This window comes from Melanaphis sacchari, unplaced genomic scaffold, assembly GCF_002803265.2.
Source record: "Melanaphis sacchari strain LSU unplaced genomic scaffold, SCAv2.0 Contig72_pilon_pilon, whole genome shotgun sequence".
NCBI classification, from domain to species: domain Eukaryota; kingdom Metazoa; phylum Arthropoda; class Insecta; order Hemiptera; family Aphididae; genus Melanaphis; species Melanaphis sacchari.
The window spans coordinates 546,842-569,227 of record NW_020271519.1 but is presented as its reverse complement, the minus strand read 5'-3'; the positions used below and the strand labels follow the sequence as shown (position 1 = coordinate 569,227).

The 22,386-nt window shown below is 26.5% G+C and overlaps 1 protein-coding gene across 1 annotated transcript; it reads right to left on the bottom strand.

Moving 5' to 3' along the window:
• Positions 1–2,033: 2,033 nt before the first annotated feature.
• LOC112600833 (solute carrier family 2, facilitated glucose transporter member 1-like) lies at positions 2,034–13,924 on the bottom strand. The gene is made up of 8 exons (XM_025348146.1): positions 13,613–13,924; positions 10,180–10,399; positions 6,052–6,185; positions 5,732–5,945; positions 4,758–4,945; positions 4,112–4,324; positions 3,234–3,437; positions 2,034–2,329 (listed from the first exon to the last, which is right to left on the bottom strand). The coding sequence occupies exons 1-8, from the start codon at positions 13,907–13,909 to the stop codon at positions 2,186–2,188; spliced, it is 1,614 nt and encodes a 537-aa protein (XP_025203931.1). The 5' UTR covers positions 13,910–13,924; the 3' UTR covers positions 2,034–2,185.
• Positions 13,925–22,386: the final 8,462 nt, after the last annotated feature.

Sequence of the window (22,386 nt, the reverse complement as noted above, 5' to 3'; positions counted from 1 at the left end):
AGTATTTGAAAAAGTTTAGATTTCTAACTCAATCCTAGAATAAATAAGCACAATAAATCAATGATTTCTGAATTTTATTGGTTCATTGTTCAAAAAAACCCTTATCTTTAAGTCATAAAATATAGAATTTAAAATAAATATATTTTTAAATTTTTATTGTATTCAAAATAGTGTTATATTTTTCTTTATTTTAAACTATAGATAACTAGTTCATATTGTTACTTGTGTATTTTAAGATATGTGTCTTATAATAATAGTTTTCATGCATCAATTAAATATTTATGTGTTATAATTAAAACTGTAAATGATGGAATATTATTATTATTTTGTTTTAATTGATTAACAGAATGTTAATAGTCTTTAATTTTTGGTAGAAGTATATTAATATGATAAATAAGTTTATTAAAATGTATGTAATTTATACTAAAAAATAAAATTTTATTAAATTGATCACTCACATAAAACGTTTTGTTTTAAAATGAATAATTAATAATTATTATACATACAAAATTAAAAATATTGTATGTACTTGAGTATATTCTAATAATAAATTAAATATATTAATGAATATAAATAAAATTAAAATTAAACTATAGGTGTAAATTAATATTTTTCTAATAAGAATTATTGTTTATTAAAATATATAGAATAAATATACATGTGTATTGCATAATATAATATAATTATATTATACAGGTAAAATATCATTAGTGAGTATACCTACATTTTAATAATATGTTAGTTACTGAAATTTAACTAAATGTCTGAAAATCATTTTTTATTATCTCTTATATATAATAGTATACTTATATATAGTATAACAAAAAAAAAAAAATAAAAAAATAATATGATTACATTTTTATTATCTTATCATAATTTTTTTCTTATTTTATACCAGTTCAATAGTGTTTATAGTTTTTTATTTAATTAATAATTTTAAAAAATAACAACAATTATTTACTCTGAAACATTATTGAATTCATTTTAGGATTTTCAGTTTGAATATTATGTCTATTAAAAAAAATATTATTATCTAATGATATATAATATAATAGATTTATTATGATAAAATAAATAGGTAGTAAAAAATAATAATAATAATAATGTTATTTACCAGTGATACGTTAAATGTTAAATGCAGTTTTTTTTCAAATTCTCTAATGGTATATTAAATTTATTTTATCTAACATGGAATTATTATTATCGTTTAACCACTAAATCAGTAACATTACGCTCCATCTTAAAATTTATAAATTATATAATACATATACAAAAATAATCTGTCAGTTATAAAAATAATTATGCAAATAACACACTAGTAATTATTAGTCTATTTAAATTACAATCAAACATTATTCTCTTTTAAAATAATAGCTAAACAAGTATATAGTTGATATATATTTTGATCGATCAGCACTGAATATAGTGGTAAGATTTATATGTATTCATTGAAGGGATAAATTATAAAAGGCAGAATAATAGTATTGTGATGCATCGATAAAATTAATTTCACTTTTATTGATTCATAAAAAATACACAAAAAAAAAAAAAATATTACAATAAAATAAATTAAAATATTATCATTACCCGTGATAAAATACAATATGACGAGTATTATAACTATTGACAAAAATTTTTATGATTTTAATCGAGAATAATAAAAAAAAAAAATCTATAATATGCTTGTTAATAATATTTATTATCTCTTGAAGAATAAAATAAAATCTTACTTTGTTTTATGTAAAATCAAAAATAATTACTGAAATGGAAGATTTTTTGGGGTTCGAATTCGGTTGATGACCACTCTTTTACTGTGGGCGGAGCAAAAGTAACGGACGCGGTATAAAATAGTATTATTTTATGCCCATAAAATGTTTTTGATGCAACACACAACATGTACAATTATTAACATAATAACATCGAGCAAGGAGGGGGCTTATTATATCTAATCACAACTGTATAATGATTTAATTTTTTTTTTTTTACTTTACCAAATAAATATATTTTATATTGTTATGAAAAAGGTACTCGCGTATAATATATATAATATATACATAAATGTATAATTATATATTTAATAGGTATATGTATTTGTATTGTATATAATTTCTGACTGAGGAATCTTTTACTCGGTGGTGTCATAGTATTATTATTATTACTATTTTGTAACACAGGACACGCCTGATTATTTGTACGATTCTTGTCTGAACAACATTTGAATCTCTTCCAACGTTTTGTTCTTGGTTTCTGGAACTTTTTTGTAAACGTATAACACGAATAGCGCGAGCAACACGACAAATATGAGGAACACGTTTGAGCCCAACAATCCCTATATTGAACAAAACAAATAGAGGTATAAATTAACAGATGTGTGAATTATAATATTTAGATTCTAAACGGAAGCAATGAGTGTAATAGTTCTACAAACATGGTATTTTTCTTTATTTTATGCCACCTTTAAACCAAAGTGTTTTAATTTTGAATTCTAAAGGTGTTATTGAATCTATAATTGAATCTAGTTGATAAAATTTGTGGCTCTAGAGTAAAAATTTCCCAGAATTTTTTTAAAAATAATTGGAAAACATATTGAATAAAAAATAGAAACATGCATGCTTAATCGCTTTTGGTTTTTTAATGTAATTTAAATTAGTCATATTTTGATCAGAATTTTTCATTAGATGTGAATTTTAGTTTTTACAAGATATGACATAATTTACAAAATATTTTGTCTCTTTTCGTGCTATCTATATATATTAGACATTTTTTATTTTTATTTGTGTAAGATAAAATTTTTGACTATGAGTAAAAAAAAGCTCAAAAATTAAAAAATATATTCCTCATAAGTCATAAGTTTTTCTTATAAAAACCAAAACATATAAAAAATAAATTATTATAATATTTCGACTAAATATAAATTTATATTTAATTTTAAGTTCAAATTTTGACAACATTTGATATTTAAATAAAAAATAAATATTGAAATTGTTTGTTGAAATTAAAAAAAAATACTATTTGTAGTGTAGAGTATTTATTTGTACAATATGCGTAGACTTAAATAGTGAGCTTTTATGTCAAACGCTTCCGATGTTATTTTCTCGATGTAAGATCTTAACCTAGCTGTCATTGCAGTCATACCTAATACAATTTTATATACCAGACAGGTATACCTAGTCTACCCTATTATATAAAATATCGTATATATAATCTATATAGAGGAAGTGCAATCTTTTTACCTGTAGAGGTAGGAAACCCAGGCCAACGACAAAGTTAGCCGTCCAGTTGACTCCAACGGCTATGCTGGTAGCTAGTGGTCGAGCAGACGAGTTAAATAGTTCAGCCACTAAGAACCACGGTATGGATCCTGGGCCAACAGCAAACGCAATGACAAAGGCCATAACGAGTACGATAGCCAAATAAGACACAATAGTATTACCGACCTGAAAAAGCAAAACCAAACGATCTATTAGTATGGGTAATAATATTGTATTAAACGCATTAGTAGCGAGATTTTTAATTTAATAATTATACAAGTAAATTATAAATTTGCGTTTTTCAATATTTTTATAATTACGCTTTAATAAATATGACATGATTGGTTACGTGATATAACAACAATTAAATATTCCTAAAAAAAACTGGTAAAATGTATTTTTATTTAATTTTTTATTTCGACTTTAAGACATTTCAATTTACTTATAAAAATTCAAATTTTACACACGCACACTAATAGCCGTGTTTTGTTTATTAGTATAGAAGGATATAATAATATAATAAATTTTAATATTTTCAAAATGAATTAAAAACATAAAGAATAAGCTAAAGTATAAAACGATCAATTTTATTCTAACGACAACGTCTAGCAGTTGCGTATTTATAAAATCGCATAGTAAATATGAATTTGTATTGAAATTATACTCCTCAAACTCCATTAATTTTACTAGTATAATATGTAAACCACTATAATATAAGCAAATATTTTTTTAATTAAAATTTACAAGTAAAATCATATAAAAAAGGTCGTCTCCATTATAGCAAGCCATTTTTTCAGAAGGATAGAACATTAAGTTATAGTTTTATAGCCGAACCTTAAATGTCATAAATATGCACTTACAACAAACATCAAAGAGATGGTAAGCATAACGGTGATGACAAACATGGACGAGAATCCAATCATTAATAGAGTTTTACGGCCGGTAAGTTCGACCAAAAACAGAGAAATCAGCGTCATTATCACGTTGAGTGTGCCCATGCCGAGCGTGGCGTACTTGGCTCCGTCATCAGACATGCCAGCCATGTTGAAGATTTTTGTAGAGAAGAACATGACCTAAAAAAAATAAAAAATTAATAATAATATTATTATGATTCAACTAAACAGCAGTAGGACATAAGCCTAAGTCACTGAATCATAATATTAACGTATTATACATTCGATTGTTGTAATTAAATAATGAAATAAAAATTCTTTCAATGGCTGATTTATAATTTTATACTTGAAGCGATTGTTTTATGGTAGTAACTAGTTGTTTTGATATAGTTACTACATAAGAATTACTCGTCAAAAATATAAATTAAATACTTTTAGACAAACTTTTCGTAAAAAATATGTACCTACAAAAAACGTTATACACGTGTCTCATCGTAATAAAACTTACATAGAACTTTACAAAATCCAATATATCATATTTTATATGAAAAATACATTTATATCTATGCACAATATATTATATAGTTATTATAAGTCATGAATATATACTTACGGCGTTGATACCGGACAATTGTTGACACAACATGATCATAACAGATATTCCTAGCGGAGTTTTCAACATCGGGTTCGACAACATCTCACGAAGAGTTACGCGTGGAATAACTTTCATCGCTTCGTTTTCGGCTCTCATTTCATCCATCTCATCGTGCACTTCAATCGTTCCTCTGAGCCACTGAAGTCCTATATGAAACGTTATAATGTATTTATGACAACGTCATTTTACAAAAATAATAATAGCTTATGTATGTAAATGCGGATTGCAGTCTCAGCTGTAATCCAAGACTGATTTGAAATCAAATATTAATTACATTTTTATTTGGAATATTGAAGTAGATAAAATAAAATCTTGTGCTTTTTTTGTAAATGTATGTTATTATAAGTCAAAATGTGCATCCACTCGATTTTAAAAAATCTACAAAATCCAAAAACACTCAATAAACGAATAAACTACATGTTCTCTTAGAACAAGAATTCTAAGTAAAACCCAGGTAAATCATATTCGTGGAGTACAAAAATTGTATTGTATCATACATATTTATTATAGTTGAATTCATGTAGCTTTTGAGTTATAAAATATTCTAGTAAAATTATTCAATTATAAAACTTTTTATGTATTCAAAATACATTAAATACATTTACCATAAGTACTTTAAATATCATTTGAAATTAATTGCTTTGAAAATGTATAAGTTATTGATTTTTATAATATTTTTTACTTTAAATTTTATTAATTTTAAACGCTACAATACTGTTTTGTATGTCAACAATTTTTGTTATGATAAAATATCAATATTAAAATTATTATCATGCCACAATTTAAAATCCTTATATTAAATTTAATGTATCGTATTATGTATCAGAAAATGTAATAAAGTTAAGCTTTAAAACATATTTTAGTAAATACTTTCAAAAATAAACTTTTACATTTTTAAGTTAAATTATAGATATGTATGTATATGGGTCTACCTCTCTCGGCTTCGATGTCTTTCTTCTTATTGATCAGCGTGTACTTTGGTGATTCTGGACAGAATGGCAATGTGATGAACATGAATATGCCCGGAATGATAATTAAAGCCAACAATATTGGCCAACGCTCAGCTGTACCCAAAATGTAGTCCAAACCCAATATTTGGGAAATCAATATCGAAATTGTAACAACTAGCTGGTAAACAGTTCCTACCTGCATAAATAAAGCAAAAAATCTTTTAATATCTAACTGTTGAGTTGTATATATATAATGTCTACGTATACACAAAAAATACTGTTCGGAAAAATATTATACTTACGGATCCACGTAAATTAATGGGAGAGATTTCAGCCAGGTACATAGGAGTCAATCCGGCGTTAAGTCCGGAATTAATACCGATAATAAACCGTCCAATGATTATAAGCTCGTACGACGAATACATCTTTGAAACACCTTAACAGAATACAAACAAATTAATTTATACTCGTCAACTATTATATACATAAAATTTATTACTATATAGATACACATAATATAATACTTTAACTATCATATTAAGCGTAAAAATTTATATTTTAATAAATTTTATTCGTTTAAAAAAAATATACATACATATATATATATATATTCGATGAACTTTATACCTTCAACTCAGAAAAAATATCACTGATGGCAAAATTAAGATACGTAACAACTAACAACATTAAATTGTCATGATAAAACGTGTATGGGTTTTGAAATAATTGATTTGATTATAGGTATTATAAGAAAACTAAATAAACAATCTTTCCACAAACTTAGTATAAGTATTTATAATAAATATTAATAAAATGTTACTGAGGTACAATTTTATTTATTTCATACACAATACTGAGTAATAATTGCAGAATAAATGTGTTGAATTCAAATTCATAAAAATTCACATCGCGGTAGAATATATGGAATATAGAAATGTATCAATTTATACTTGATAAAATTTGAATAAAAAAACACTTAAAAACGTCAACCGTTCCCTTACAGATGCAATCGTGTGCTTTGTGTTAAAGGGCACCTCGCCTTAAGTGGCGAAAAATGTTGGCAAACAATCAACACGAATGGTGAAAGTATTTGCACGTGAATTGAGTGTAGAAAAAAAACAAACACACACACGTGCGCGTATTTTTATAGGTACTACTGCACATATTATTGCACAAACAGTAGTTATTTGCAATAATCTGATAATATCTTATGAGCATATTAATGCGTGCGAATTGCAGTAATATACGCTCGACGAGTAAAAGCCGAGTGAATCAAAAAAGATCTGTACATATATTTGACACAGACGCAACGTACAAGACTTGAGGAATTTTACTCTCTTCGCATAGAGAAATAAAAGGAACGTCTTGGTCTATGAAAATATTGTAAAAGTAAATATAATTACCTACTTACTAAAGTCAATAAATTATTTTGTTCGAATAGATAATAATAATATTACTAAAATATTTATTTTTGTATGTATGAACACGTGAGATGGTTTTTTTTATAAACAATAATTTGTTTTCATATTATGCATACAAAATGAAGAAAGACACACACGTATTGCATTTCTCAAAAAGAAAATACAATACACTGATCTCTTCTATTGCGTTGTCAGACGACTTGCGAACATTTTTATCAAATGTGTAAAAGTATAAAACATAATAATAATTACCATAATATGCATAATATAAAACTCATCTAAAAACGAATGCATACAGTGAGTAAATATGATAAAATATTTAAAACGCTCTGAAAAAATGATTCATAATAAAAATAAAAAATATATTGTGAGTAAGTATTTTTAATATTATAATATTATAACGTTCAATCTATTCAAATTTTAAACTAATTTAGTATTGTCTGACTATTCCAAATAACAAACCAATAAATATACACTATACGGTATACACTATTATTTATTAAATATTTAAAAAAATATACTAGGGTAAGGCGAATAAGAATAAGTTGGAAACCTCGCTGATATAGACGTACCTATATACTCGTATCTTAAATCATGGATTATTATAATTAGGAAACGTGTGAATTCTATGATTTCTGACTCAAATAATAATCGACAAGACATTACAACAATATGTACTGCGATATTTTCAAGAGAAAAAAAACGATAAGATATTTAGACAGTTTAAAGTAAGGTCATGATTTTATTAGTTGTAGCATATTATAAACAATTATATATTATTATTAAGTGTAAAAAATACGTTGTATTTATTTAATTTAATAAAAATACAAAATCAAATTTGTAAAAATATAACAGAAGTATAGAATGTTCTTGTACGTGGTTTACAATATGGTACGTGGTATACAAAAACATTTTTTGTTTTCAAAAACATAACAAATAATAAGGACAGTAATATGTGCATATCTAAAAAATCGTCTTGTAGATATTGTTATATTATATTATCTACAGTTGTGACAGCACGTTTTTTCTTGTAACCATATTTGTTAAACGAAAAAAATAATAAAATTCTATTGTATGATAATGGTACATGAATGTAATGATATATAAAATGACATTTTGAATAATAAAAATACGGTTAATGCATATAATCAATTTCTTAAACTCTATCACGCATATTATGGAGTAATAAGAAAAAGTATTTCATTTAGTGGCAGGAGGAAATCCCTCAGCAAACGAACCCAATTAACTTCAATTGGACGATAAATAAACGCCGACTTGCTATAGATTAAATATAATATATTACGTTGTACACTATAGACTACATAATCATAATAATACTATACGTGTACGTTCGTTTGACGAGCAGTTGTTACTTGTTATGTAAATGACCTTAAGTTACGAATGTCGAATTTTCTTTTTTAATCTAACTTTCATAGTTTTAAGTGTCACGGTGAATATAAAGATTTACATTGAAATATACGGCAAACGAACGCGATTAGATTTAAATCTATCAATTGGTTGCTTTTTCGATGACTGTTAAAATTCCAAAGTGTTAACGTAATTAAATATAACATTATAGTTTATGATTGTAGAGATGCAATTATACAAAACAGGCAATTGTCTCTTCCCGTAAATCTGATTCAAATAAACCTAGTGGCTCAACGCAACCGTTTTATTCGTTAAGCACATTTAAGTTTATCATTATTATTATTTTGTCTTTTTTTTTTTTGGATCAATACGACGGGCTATAATAAAATTATGTATAAGTATCCAATATTAAATTCAAGTGGTTGTAACACTATTAAAAGACAGCTGAGTTAATATTAAGGTTAAAAGTTAATGTACTTATAATTTATAGTTACTATTTAATATTAATATTTTTTTTTTTTTTAATAAGCCCAGTTCAGTTAGTATAACACAAATACGCTTACACCAAAGTGATATTGTTTAATATACGATTACTAGAAGTAAAACTTACACGTACAATTTTCATTGAAAATGACAATATAAAAACTATTTGAAATTCAATCGAAAACATCAAACTTTGTAGGATATGTAACAAGTATTCACAAATATTTAAATTTGAGAAAAAATACTTTTTTAAACGCATACAAAATTTTTAATTAAACTTTATTTATTGAAGTTTATCCCGAAAATATTTTTAAAATTTAATGTGTAAAAGATTATTTCAAAATTAATATTAGAGTTAATGGAGCTTTTCAATGAAAAGCGAAAAAATAATTTTTTAGTTTTTAGACTTTATTTCTAATACATATAATAGTTCAATGTAAAAAGCACAAAGTATTATTTTTAAACATTTAAAATAAAAATTCTTTTGTAACTATCTATAATTAAAACCATTGGTGATAAACTATATGAAATTTTATGATAATATGTATTCATGGTGGATACAACACGTGCCTACAACAACGTGCGTATACCTAAAACACCAGTCGACCCCGACTTTGGTACGGGTGACACAGGATTTAGCGGGATACGACAAAAATAAATTATAAATCGTAGAGAAATTAGAAATTGTATTTGAATAAATTACCATCTAATTAAAACGGTGAACTAGTGTTGATGTTTTATTCATTAGTTAAGAAAGATGTAGTTTTACTGCGTTTTATAGATGAGCATAGGCATCAGCATCACTGCGTATAATTCATGTTTAATTACCAAATGACAAATGTATACAATTTATATGTATGTGAGTGTGCGTGTGTTTATCACTTTGACGTTGGTTTTAAACAGAAAGTATTTATTAACTTTCATAAATTTTAAACGAAAAAAAAAAGTTACTATTTTATTTAATTGTTTTTAATAGAAGTAAAATATTTTGAACTCCATCAAAAATGTCCAAATAATATAATAGTTATATTACCAATATAATGAGGTTTACTTGATAAGTGTTAAACGTGTACGAATATGGGAAATATTAAAAAAATAGAAAATCATCTACACTAATATTATTACACTACAGCAACTATCGTTGTGTATTTAGCTTACCTTGAAGTGCAGCTGAAATGACGACCAGTAAATTGGATACAAGTAAACCGCCCTTACGACCAAACTTATCGGCCACGATTCCGGTACACAAGCCCCCAATCATACCACCGAAACAGAATATGGCCACCGCAACGGCCCATATCAATGTCACTTGCGATTTGTCTGCTGCCTTACCATCGTTTCTGTCCGAAAGCACACTGCCAATCCATGTTTCGATCAGCTGTAACGATATGAAAAATCACACAGTGTAAAGTCAAATATATAATTCTACAATAGTGCTTTACGATATAAAATATATAAATGTATGTAGTACATTTTAAAGTGGTGATGAATTTCAATGATAAAAAATAAGTGATATTTGTTATTACAATCATATAATTTTCGCTCAGAAAATAATAGTCGATGTTTAAAGGAATAGCGTGTTTATTATTGATTCGAATAAAAGAGTAAGTTACATTTTTAACCCCGGAGATCTGTCACTTTTCCCTTTCTCATCATTTTTTGATAATTATTAAGCCAATATTGTTTGAAAACATTATTGACATGAAACACGTCAATTAACGAGCTGTGGGATTTTCAGAAGATTATTGTATAAGCTTCCGTGTCAGAACTTCAAATTCTTCATTATTATCACGGCGTTTTTATTGATAAAATGAATTTCTTTTTTTATTTTAAAACATTCTCAGTGACGTAATGACATATATATTAGCCAAACCGTAGTGGTTTTTTTGTTTTAAATCGTAAAGCTGTACAATATATTTGGAGATAATTAAAAATAAACGTTTTGGAATAATTATTGTCTATAAATACATAAATATAATATTTGACAAACCTGTTAAATATACAAATTTTTAATTTTTGCGAAACATCTATAGCACGAACCATACGAAAAAACGAGAACAGTTCATTAAAAAAATATACTTAAATAGTTAACCGTTAAGTATTATTATACCTATACGGCTATACACAGTCGTTGAAAAAATATCAAATTACCGTGTTTTCTACTTCTCGTTTCCTTTTTGGAATATATTTAGTAATACGTCGCGTGCATACTACTACGACTATACTAATGGGTGCGCATAACGCATTAGAATTTAGAGAGAAAAAAATATATTTTGTAATTCAACACAAACACGGGAATGCATTCCCAAATACATGGTTTCGAAAAAAAAATAAATTTAATAAACCTAATGCTCTCCGCTTCGTTGAAAATTAAAACGAGATTTATATCAGTAGGAATCATGTTGTCTGACGGCAGTGCTCTGTTACAGTCGTTGGATGCCGACACAAAGTAATAGGAGGTGCTCACAAAAATGGTTCCCCGGGATTTATTTTATATATTTTATTATCCACATAGGTATATAATATTATACGAGTATCACAAACGCGTTTTATAACCATCCACGGACAGATGTTCCTATATAATATCATATATGCATTCCTGTATTTGGTCTGTGAATGTGTGTGTAGTGTAGGCTGTTAATGTTTGTTTGGGGATTTATTTTGAATATATTTAGTAGAGAAGATACAACACAATTAATTTACCGTACAGTATACAAATGAAAAAAAAATAATATTTATAATATATAAGTCTTTCAAAATCGATAATTGAAGGTGAGCCTCGTGCTTATAAATATATATATAGGTATGTGCGCTTATACTTGTAACTGAAGCGCGCGCCCAACGAAAGGTTCGAACACGTGTGTCCGTAATCATCCGTACCAGCCACCACCTTTTAAAATTTTAATGTTATAAGACTTCGTATACGAGTCAAGTTATTATACACTTAATACTCCGGCGATTTTCGAGTTTTTGATAAATGCATATCATGGTGTCATTCGTGGTTTCGTACCACCTATGGTCCACGTATACCTAATGTTAACAAATAGCGTTCTTTTAAATACTATACAATGATCTGATCCGTACATGGAATTCCATAGTAATTTGTGCTAAGAAGATGTTTATCATCAGCTTTACAAGTTTGAACTATTGCCACAATTAATAATAATAAACATTTACAATTTAAGTGAGTCGCAATTCGTGGGAAATCCAGCGCTACTCCGCTTATCTATCTAAACATATATGTCTGTACGGATAACAAGATTGTGTCGGTTCAACGTTCGACATCTATTTGCGTACGTTATATTCCGTTCAGTTATTATACATATTCTGTGTATTCATATTGCATGCGTCACTGTAATACGATACTAACAATCAACATTATATTATAATATAATTATCTGAATTCGGAATAAAAAAATAAAAAAAATAATGAAATGTACCGATGACCAACAGTGCTCTGCTTTGAAAAAAAAAACCATCCCCTCATATGTCTACACTTGGCCGTAACGATATTTTATAATTTTGTATAAAATACTAATGTATTATCGAAAGAATGCATATACATAAAACGTGTCTCAGGTCCAAATCTTATGATCGTGTACGATGCTTAGGTATTTTTTATAAAAAAATATTTTCATTTTCCGACTTATCGAACGGATTATATAGGTACGTTTAAAAAAAAAATCATAGCGTAGCGGTCTTACGCAATCATTTAGCTTTAATAATATATTATATTACTTGTCATAAAATCTCATATGTGAGTGTGTATGTGTGTGTGTGTGTGTGAGTGTAGGTATGGGCAAGGTGCTTAGCGCTTGCATGGTTCACCAAGCCGATATAGTACCCATGTTGGAATGTTGACGGCACCATTAGCCGGCCTACCCGCCAAACCGGAATCAGGTAACAAAAAAAACTACACGAAAAACCAATTGTGTCTGTGAAAAAGATCAACCCCTTGAAACATACTACATGGGTAATAGGTAGTACACAAGTAGAGAACTACATGATTTACGATAATAATAATATTTTAATCGTAAATCCGTGCAGGTATAATAGACTGTACAATTAGGACCAGACATCCAGACCCTGTTTTGTTTTTTTTTACGAGGCTGTTTGGAATTTTTATTCCTGCCCCTTACCACATTTTTCTCAAGGTAAAATATAAAAAATATCATCATCGAAGAACGTTATTATATGCAGCAACCTCTAATATATAAATAAAATATCAAACTCTGGATGATATACGTATGTGCATACGGCCAAATGGTATTCGAAAGTCGCCCAACTTCGAATATTAAGATGGGGTCATAGCCTTGTGGTCCCGAGGGTTCGACTTTAATAATGTGAAATGGCTAGTATGTTCGGAGACTTCAGCTTATCGCGTAGCATACACATATCTGTCCAAGGGAGACTATGAGATTGCCACTTGTTAAAACTGATAGTTACCAAGTTTGCCATGCGCACGGTTATATAACATGTAGTAGATAGATATAAGTTATAAGTCTACACGTACATACAAGATCTATCTAAATGCCTAAATGGTTAGTTAGTACTGTTAGTAAGTAACATTTATAACATTTTAAATACTTACGGTTTGGGGAGCGTTCACCACACCAGTGTTGTAGCCATGTTGGAATGCCGAACCAAAAGCCGATGCTATGATGGCGAACAATAGTCTTCCGTTAAGGCTCTGCAACAAAGAAGAAAAATCGGTTGGTCGTTGTTCAGATTGAACTGGAAATATGGATACGGTTTCCGTTCGTTCGTCGGAAATAGAATAACAACCCTCGCGGCTCGCCTTTTCGCCGTCACACGTGACGGGCGAAAAAGTACGTATTGTAACGCAACAACAAAGACCCGCGGTCGCCGTTTCTCGGAGTTTGCGCATTTTTTTCTCGAATTATGTTCACGAAAATTTTAACAATTATAATAATTATAATAAAAATAATTGAAAATAATCGATATTTTATTATTATAATTCTTTATTATGTTTTATGAACTGTCTTTTCATTTGACAATCGCGCGACAATATCGTTCATAAATGTTGTACACCGTAAATTGATTATACGCATAGATAATATTATTTTCTATCGACGACCACCCGACCAACACTAAAATCTGAAATCTATAATGGACTGAAATTGGCGACTGTGGTATGCGATTATTATATTTGCTATTAATATTTAGGTATATAAACAGGTATTATTGCTCTCAATCTCAGTCGATCCTTATCGCAAATAATATAATAATTATTACGACCGTTAATGATCATAATCTATCTGATTGGACAAACCTCCATAAAACACATAATACTAATATAAACTTAATTTGACAATTATTTATATGTAGTATGTACCTATACTATAAAATATTTATTAAATTGTCATTATCTAATTTTTTCAATTCATCGGTCACAATAACGATTCTAAACACTACGAAAAAAGATTAAATATATTTAAAATGTGTTTCTTTGGGTGTATCTTCGGAAGTAAATATTGTAATCATAGACATGTGACCTATTAAATATTAATTTTTTCATTATTATTTTTTTTTTGTCCAGTTATATAATTATTGTGTGTATTGTCTGTGTATATTGATAATTTTATCACAAACGTGAAAATATATAGGTACATAGACTGTTTAATGATTATGCGTTCTAAGTTTTCTCATATTTTATTATACACGTTTTAAAATTAATAAGATAAATATTAAATACAATATATATATGTAATTATATTACATACGAGTATATATATAAATTATGTATACGATATAAATTATATTGTTATACTTTTCGCTACTTTCTCTTTTAATTATTTTGTATTATATCTGTCGATAAAAAATACTTACGTACTACTATAATACTTAAACTATTTATATTCCAATAGGTAAATGAAGTAGTGTAATTTATAAAGAATAAAATATGCCTAATATTTTGTTCAAGAAAAACTGGGACTATAAATCGTATTGCAATGACGTTGATTATTACTAAATATCGAAATATACATATTATTTCCATTTCAAATAAGTTGCGACATATTATTTTTAACATTAAAATATATTATGTATATATATTGTATTTAGTCCTGCTTAGTCGCATATACAGAGGATATTAAACCCGGTTTTGACTTGGTAATTTCATATACATATTAAATTGAGTTAAAATTAAATTTGTTAAATAATAAATCGACTAGAACTGAAATATAAAATAAAATAATACGATTTTTAAATCTACGTAAAATAAAAATATTTTTATTAACAATTAAAATAGAATTGCTTCAATAAAATAAAAATGAACAAAAAAATATTCATAAATCAAAAACTTGAGTACAAATTTATTAACAAAGAAAAGTTAATTATTTTATCACACATATAAATCATTATTAAACGTTTATTCAACTAAAATGTTAATTTTATCTTACATATGAAAGCGGATAAATTAATATAAATATAGTATCATTAAAAATGCACATGGCATAAACAATATACATTATAATCGTTTTAGAATTATTGTCATCTGAAATTTGTTGTTCTTTAATCAAATTCGAAATATTTATTTGTTAAACCTACTTTACATGAAAATCAAAACGAACAACAAATTTGTTTTTATGATTTAATGGTATTATGTCATTGAACTAAAAATAATATAATTTAGTTACGGAAGATGTGAAGTTTATATTAAATATGAAAAAAAAAAATAAATAAAAATTATCATCACAATATTTTCAAATTCTTTTGGATGTTTGTACATTAATGATTAATAATATAATTTTTGTAATATGAATTATTATTCATTAGGTAGGTACTTTAAGTATAAGTTTTTAATGTAAATTAACTATAATCATTTTTGTGGTATATTCGTTTATATAAAAAATATACACAACTATTAAAATTTAAGATAATTTTTTTTTTTTTAGTTAACAAATTTTCTATATCTCATAATTGCATTTACACCAAAGTGTCAAACCACATGAAGTCAAATAATGTATTTCTATTGGTAAAATGCAAATAATAACCGGTTACCAATACATACACAGAGACAGGTTTGTTGGATGAAGTTTATTTGGCTTTATGATGGTTCCTATGAGGCATCGTGAGTGCATTTTTATAGTTCCATCTCGTTTTGAATCCACTCATTATATTATATTATATTTCCCTGTTCATACGTCGTGACGAGGATTGCCGTACAGTAAACAAATATAAAATATTTCTCCACCCCACCCCAAAACAAAAAATATATATATTTAAATGTCATACTCAAACCTGAAAGGCAAATAATATTACACACTTGCTAAGTCTCATTGAAATATTTGAAAAATAAAATTATCGAACTAAATATACTTTTCAATCTAATATACGCAATTAAAATAATGCATTAATCATCGAGTATTGCAGATGCAGCTTACGCACAAAAATTTAATGTTACATAGATCTCTATTAACTAATTGGTTGTTTTTAAAAGTTTAGAAAAGATTCAACTAATAAGTAATGAACTAATAGTATATAACTATTATTACTTCATTATATTTAAATGTTGATAAACTTTGATATCCTATTTGTTTTATAAATTCATTTATTTGATGTTTTTTAATTACCTAGTTACTTATCATCTTAGACAATTAGACAATTAATATATAATAATTACAAGATTAAGTAATTTATGATATTTATTCATGTAGAATACATTTTTAATTAATTAATCAGTTTATTGTTATTTAAACAAATTCAATTTTTTTCTGAACATTTTAGCTAAATATCAACATAAAATACTTACACTAATATGTAAAATTTGTATATTAGATAATGCATATTATATTCAATGTATTGTAACTTTAAGATAAGATTTAATTATATTATTAAAAGTTAGAATTCTTACATTTTCGCTAGTGAAAAATACAGTTTGTTATTATCGAGTTTGCTGGAAATCGGCGAATAAATATGATATACATTTTATGTTATTTAACCAACACTTGTAAAAGCGTAAAGCATTTAGATACAAGTACCATATTATAAGCTATAATATAAGTGATATACGCTTTTTTCTGCTATATTATAAGAATTAACCAATTAAATTTAGGTTCACGCCAATACTTGAATTCTAATTTAATTTAATATAGGTATTTAAAAATATATAACTAATAAGAATCAATCGTAAGGTTAATGCCAAGGTGCTTTATGATTGTGTAATGTGTATAATGATATAAATTACTTCATACACAATCTCTGACAATGCTTATCGGAATAGTCCTATTATTATTATAAATATAATATATAATAAATATATACTTAATTAAGGAGTGGTTTTAATTAATAGCATTCAATACCAAGTTTAATATTTATACAAATTAATTCTGTTTTCTTTAATAACTATGTTCATTTTGCATAAGTGTCCATTTGTTGATTTTTTTTTTAGAGGAAAACACGAGGTAAAAATATTTTTTAAAAAAGCACATTTATATTGTAAATTAAATAACACAAAATAGGGTTACACTTGAATAGTTTCATGTATATAAATTTATAATAGGTCTTACGATGTGTCTGTAGTAAGTAAATGAAATGCATATGTCCTATATTATATGAACGACCATTAAACTATATATATATAAATGTGGAAATGAAAATCATTATCACGCATGTTCTCTAAAACTACACATCCGATCATTTTGATCATCACGAAGCAAGTTTAAAGCCTATTTCTGATTCTATAAGTTCCTGTAATGTTGAGTTATATTTAGTTCTTTTTTAAGTCAATAAATATGCTCATGAAAATATTTATTTTTTCATCTGTGTTACTGACTATAAGCTACTATTGGAAATTAGTATTTTAGTAAATAGTTGATGCACTATAATAAAACACAACTTTTTCGTTGTTTTTTTGTGCACACTATTGAAACTTTATAAGTTGTTGGTTAGGGAATCAAATTTGAATCTTTCTAAAAAAAAAAAATATTTAAAAAAAATGTTGCTGTTAAATAGTTTAAAAAAAAGCTACGCTGGGTGGGATAACTATATAAAGTTAATATGTTTGAAATATCATTTATACACCAAATCAGAAAACCAAAAACATTATTTACGCTAAATGTTAGAATTAGACAACCAAATTTAACACGGATGCATTTTGTACTGATAACGTAATGCACAGGGATAGCTATAGTTATTAATTATTATATATGTGCGAACCGATTTATTTTATATTTAAATGTATAATGGTGCTGTTTTTGGTTGTTGTTTGTTTGTTGACCACAATTCACAAGTATCATATATTTTTTTCTATACATCGTAAACATTTTTAAACGTGATTTGCTTATTACTATAATATTATTGCATGGTGCGTTATTTTTATTAATTGAGTACCTTTATTGGTCAATGATATATTTATCGGTGTTGATTTTACATTAAATAAACGTTTTTTTTTCTTTTTTTAGCTATAACAACATTAAACGAGTTAATTCATTCATCACCATTAGATATACAATACAAATAATATCATATAGTACGAATTGGAGTAAAAAATATAATAATAGACTTACTAAATATTTGTTTAAATTTGAAATTGTATGGACGTTATTTTGTCAAGTTATCTATAGAATATATGGAATACATAATACATATATTACCTATAACTACAAACAAATTTACCCATCATAATTTGCGGTTTTTCCTCGTTAAATAGGAAAACAATAAATTAGACAACGAGAAAACACGGTGAGCTATCCCATACGTATGTAAGTATACACATTAGCATAATATATACGTATCATTTACGGTTAAAAAAAAAATAAATAAACTATCACACTACGTCTAAGTATAATTTAATAATATTATATTTTATTTGACATGCTGTAATAAATGAGTTGAGAGACTGACATAATAAGTTTGTTTTTGGTGCACATGTCTAACGAAAATTATCCAATGCGAGCAAGACTTCGAATATTTTAGTCTCGGCAATTTAACTCCATTGTCTTAAATTATATTGACGTTGACAACCATCGTACACATCATGATTCATGATAATATCATAATATATTACTGTGTACGCAGTGTTGTGTTACACACGCACATGTGATACGCAGACAGCAGACACCGCAACTATGTGCTGTCTCTTGAGTGAGGGCCGAGGGGGAAGGTTAAACTAAACTCCACAAATATTTTTATAGACTATCTAAGTTGATTTATACAATTATATTAAATAATAAGTCACGAATAATATTTTATTCAATAGGATAACAAATTTACTAAAAACAAGTAGGTACTTATAAAATACAATGCTGTAAGATTGTATCTACTATAATTACACTATAATCGATAATGAAAGTAAAATATGTATAATTCAATTGAAAAAAAATTGTAATTTATTAATTAATTATTAATTTTGAATTTCCCATAATCCCATAAATTTTTATCAATAGATGGATTCTTTACGCAAAAGTAAATAACCACGTCATATTCAATACATCACTTTCCTTTACTGTAAATAATTAACTTACTGGTTATGAAATATATTATTTAAAACAGTTAAAAAATATTTATATAAACGTAAATATCAATGCAAATGTATATTTGTTATAAGTCACTTAAAATTATACGATATGTTTTTAGCAGAAAATTGTAGAGGATATTTTCATATAGATTAATAAATAGAATATTTAGGGCTACAATAGCTTATCTAAAAATGTTATCCTAGTTGTTTGTCATTATAATGAGAAAAATTCAGGGAAGATATTGCGAATAAAAAAATAAAATCCAAACGAGCCTCACGAAGTTGTGAGCGTATCAGCTGTTAATAACTTGTCAAAAATAATAATAACCGTTGCAGGTTGATGAGTGACGACGGACGAAAAAAATTAACGATGATTATGTAATCCCCACACTTGTCGTAATAACTAATAAGTAAACTTCTTACCATTTCCGGTTATTAAGTCATCTTGTGGAAAACAATGCCTAACTAAAATATAAATAACTTTTGTATTATTTCTTATCTTAAAATATTAACTATATAGAGAGTGAAATTGCTATTACAGTTAAATGTCAATACGGAAATGAGACTTTTTCCTGTTTCTATAGTATAGATATATCAATTTTTGAATTGTTCTTTTTTGCCCACGTACCATCTATATATTATTATTCATACGCCGTATATTATATTATATAACTACATACTCAGAATTATCAAACAGTTAGGTATTAAATCTTTAAGAAAAAAATAATAATAATGAACTCACAATTGCTGCAAATAAAAAATCAAAATTACTTACCATTACCTCCATCGAACCACGCGTTATCAGTTATTGGTTTGTACAAGCGAGTTTCTTTCGACGAACAAACGCATTAAACAATAAATTAAATACAGATAAAATATATTTCGGCAGAAAACTATTACCCATAATAATATGCGTCATTCACGTGCCCGTGCATCGTTATTTTATAGCTTTTTATAATTATTTTGATGGCACACAACAAATTTTCTAATTTTTTTTTTTTTTTTTAATCATCATTTGGTGCATCATTATGTCGTGGACGAGATCGATTTGCGTCCGATATTATTTATTTAGAATTTAATCGCTTCATTGGCTAAACCCGACCCGATCATCATTTTTCAAAACGAAAATTGTTATAGCACGTGCGTATTTGACGTAATATGTTTCTAAACAATTATTTATATTGATCGGATAACAACATTTCTATCCACACTCCACAGAAGTGTCTTTGCCTGTTGAAAAATCTTTCAAACCATAAACAATAATCATAGCTGATGTTTGGAATAAAATATGTTAATGTTCAATGTGCGTCACGTGTTTTTTTTTTTTTAATCAGTTACTTAACCACGCGAACGCACACCTAAAAAGACATATGACATTTCGAAGGTTAAACCAATCGCTCGCACCGAATGCCTTGATTATTATCAATTACCGGCCATTAAAATTGAAAACAAAACATTAAGTATTAATTATGGTATATATTATAAAGTATTGACGATAATTGCGCGTCATCACTTTACAGTCAATCCAATCTGTTCATCGGCGAATGATATATTTCGATTCATGAAATCATGATATATTTCATAAACTTAACATGGGTTACATAGATATACACGACATTTTTTTGAAATGCAATCCCATGCATATACCTATGTTGTGCATAATATTTGATATTTTGATGTACCGAAAAACGAGTACCGCGTTTGATCATAACGTTACACGTGTTCCAATGCCACCTAGACAAATTTTAATTGAATCGATATCATTGATGTCTACTCAAACAATGTGTATGTGTCGATTATAGAGTGAGTAATACCCATGCCTTTACATAATAAACAATTATTATAATTGGTGTCCGTTGATCAGCGAACGTTTCCATTTATTATATTATTAATTATTATATACAAATATGCTTACTATGTAAATCAAAGTTCATTTCTTATAACAGAATGTTATTATCAATTGAAAGAGTTTATATACATAATTGAATCCAATGTCTAGCATGTACAAAATAAAATATAGGTAATACTTCGTTCAGTTACGTATTGCTATTCATTAGCGGAAATATAGTATTAATTTCTACGTAATATTATATGAGTAATGATTTAATTTAGTTGAGGAACATAGTAAAGCTTGTATATTGTAATCAAAAAGTAAAAAATATACATTTCATTTTATTAAGAACCTGACAGCATTATATAATTCTTTAAATATTAAGGTACGTAGGTCATATGCATGAAATTTTTAAGTCATCGTTTATTGAGTTGTATGCCTAAAGTATACAGAAAGTCAATTTAATGTACATATTATTTCAAATGATTTTAACTTTATTAAATTTTTGATGAAGAGTAAAGTTTTGCTGGGAACATCTGCTATTTTGGTTCATTACTCCAATCTCGAATCAATCAAACTTAAATATTTATAATTTAAGACTAATTAACTATTTTTGAATTCAATTTTATATATAAAAATACCTACAAAAATAATTTATTCTGAAATTTGAAATTAATAACACTAAATATAAATTTATCTCAAAACACTAAAACTTAAAAATAATAACGATAAAATTGTTAAAATTTAATCAATTCTCAAAATAGTTGCCAGCATTATATAGTAATGTAGTGTGAGTAATGACGTCGTATGTAAAACATTAAACAATATGATAAAACAGTGTTAAACTTTCGGAATAATATAGTGCATTTAAATGGATTACATTATAATAAATTATTAAATGGACTGCAGTTAATATTAATAGAATAAGTTAATTCAATTTCATTCAAAATATAACTCATATATATATAATATATAGTTTAAAGTATATGAAAAGAAATATTACATAATATTTATGCAATGTGCATAACAAATCATTAAAGCTTTTAATAATTTT

What these genes read in the sequence shown, in the direction of transcription:
- LOC112600833 (XM_025348146.1), bottom strand. Translation starts at nt 13,909, where the DNA reads ATGCGCAAACTCCGAGAAACGGCGACCGCGGGTCTTTGTTGTTGCGTT. An exon ending in TGGTGAACGCTCCCCAAACC is followed by an intron (nt 10,400 to 13,612) that starts GTAAGTATTTAA and finishes ATATCGTTACAG; the next exon opens with CTGATCGAAACATGGATTGG. An exon ending in TGGGTTTCCTACCTCTACAG is followed by an intron (nt 2,330 to 3,233) that starts GTAAAAAGATTG and finishes TGTTCAATATAG; the next exon opens with GGATTGTTGGGCTCAAACGT.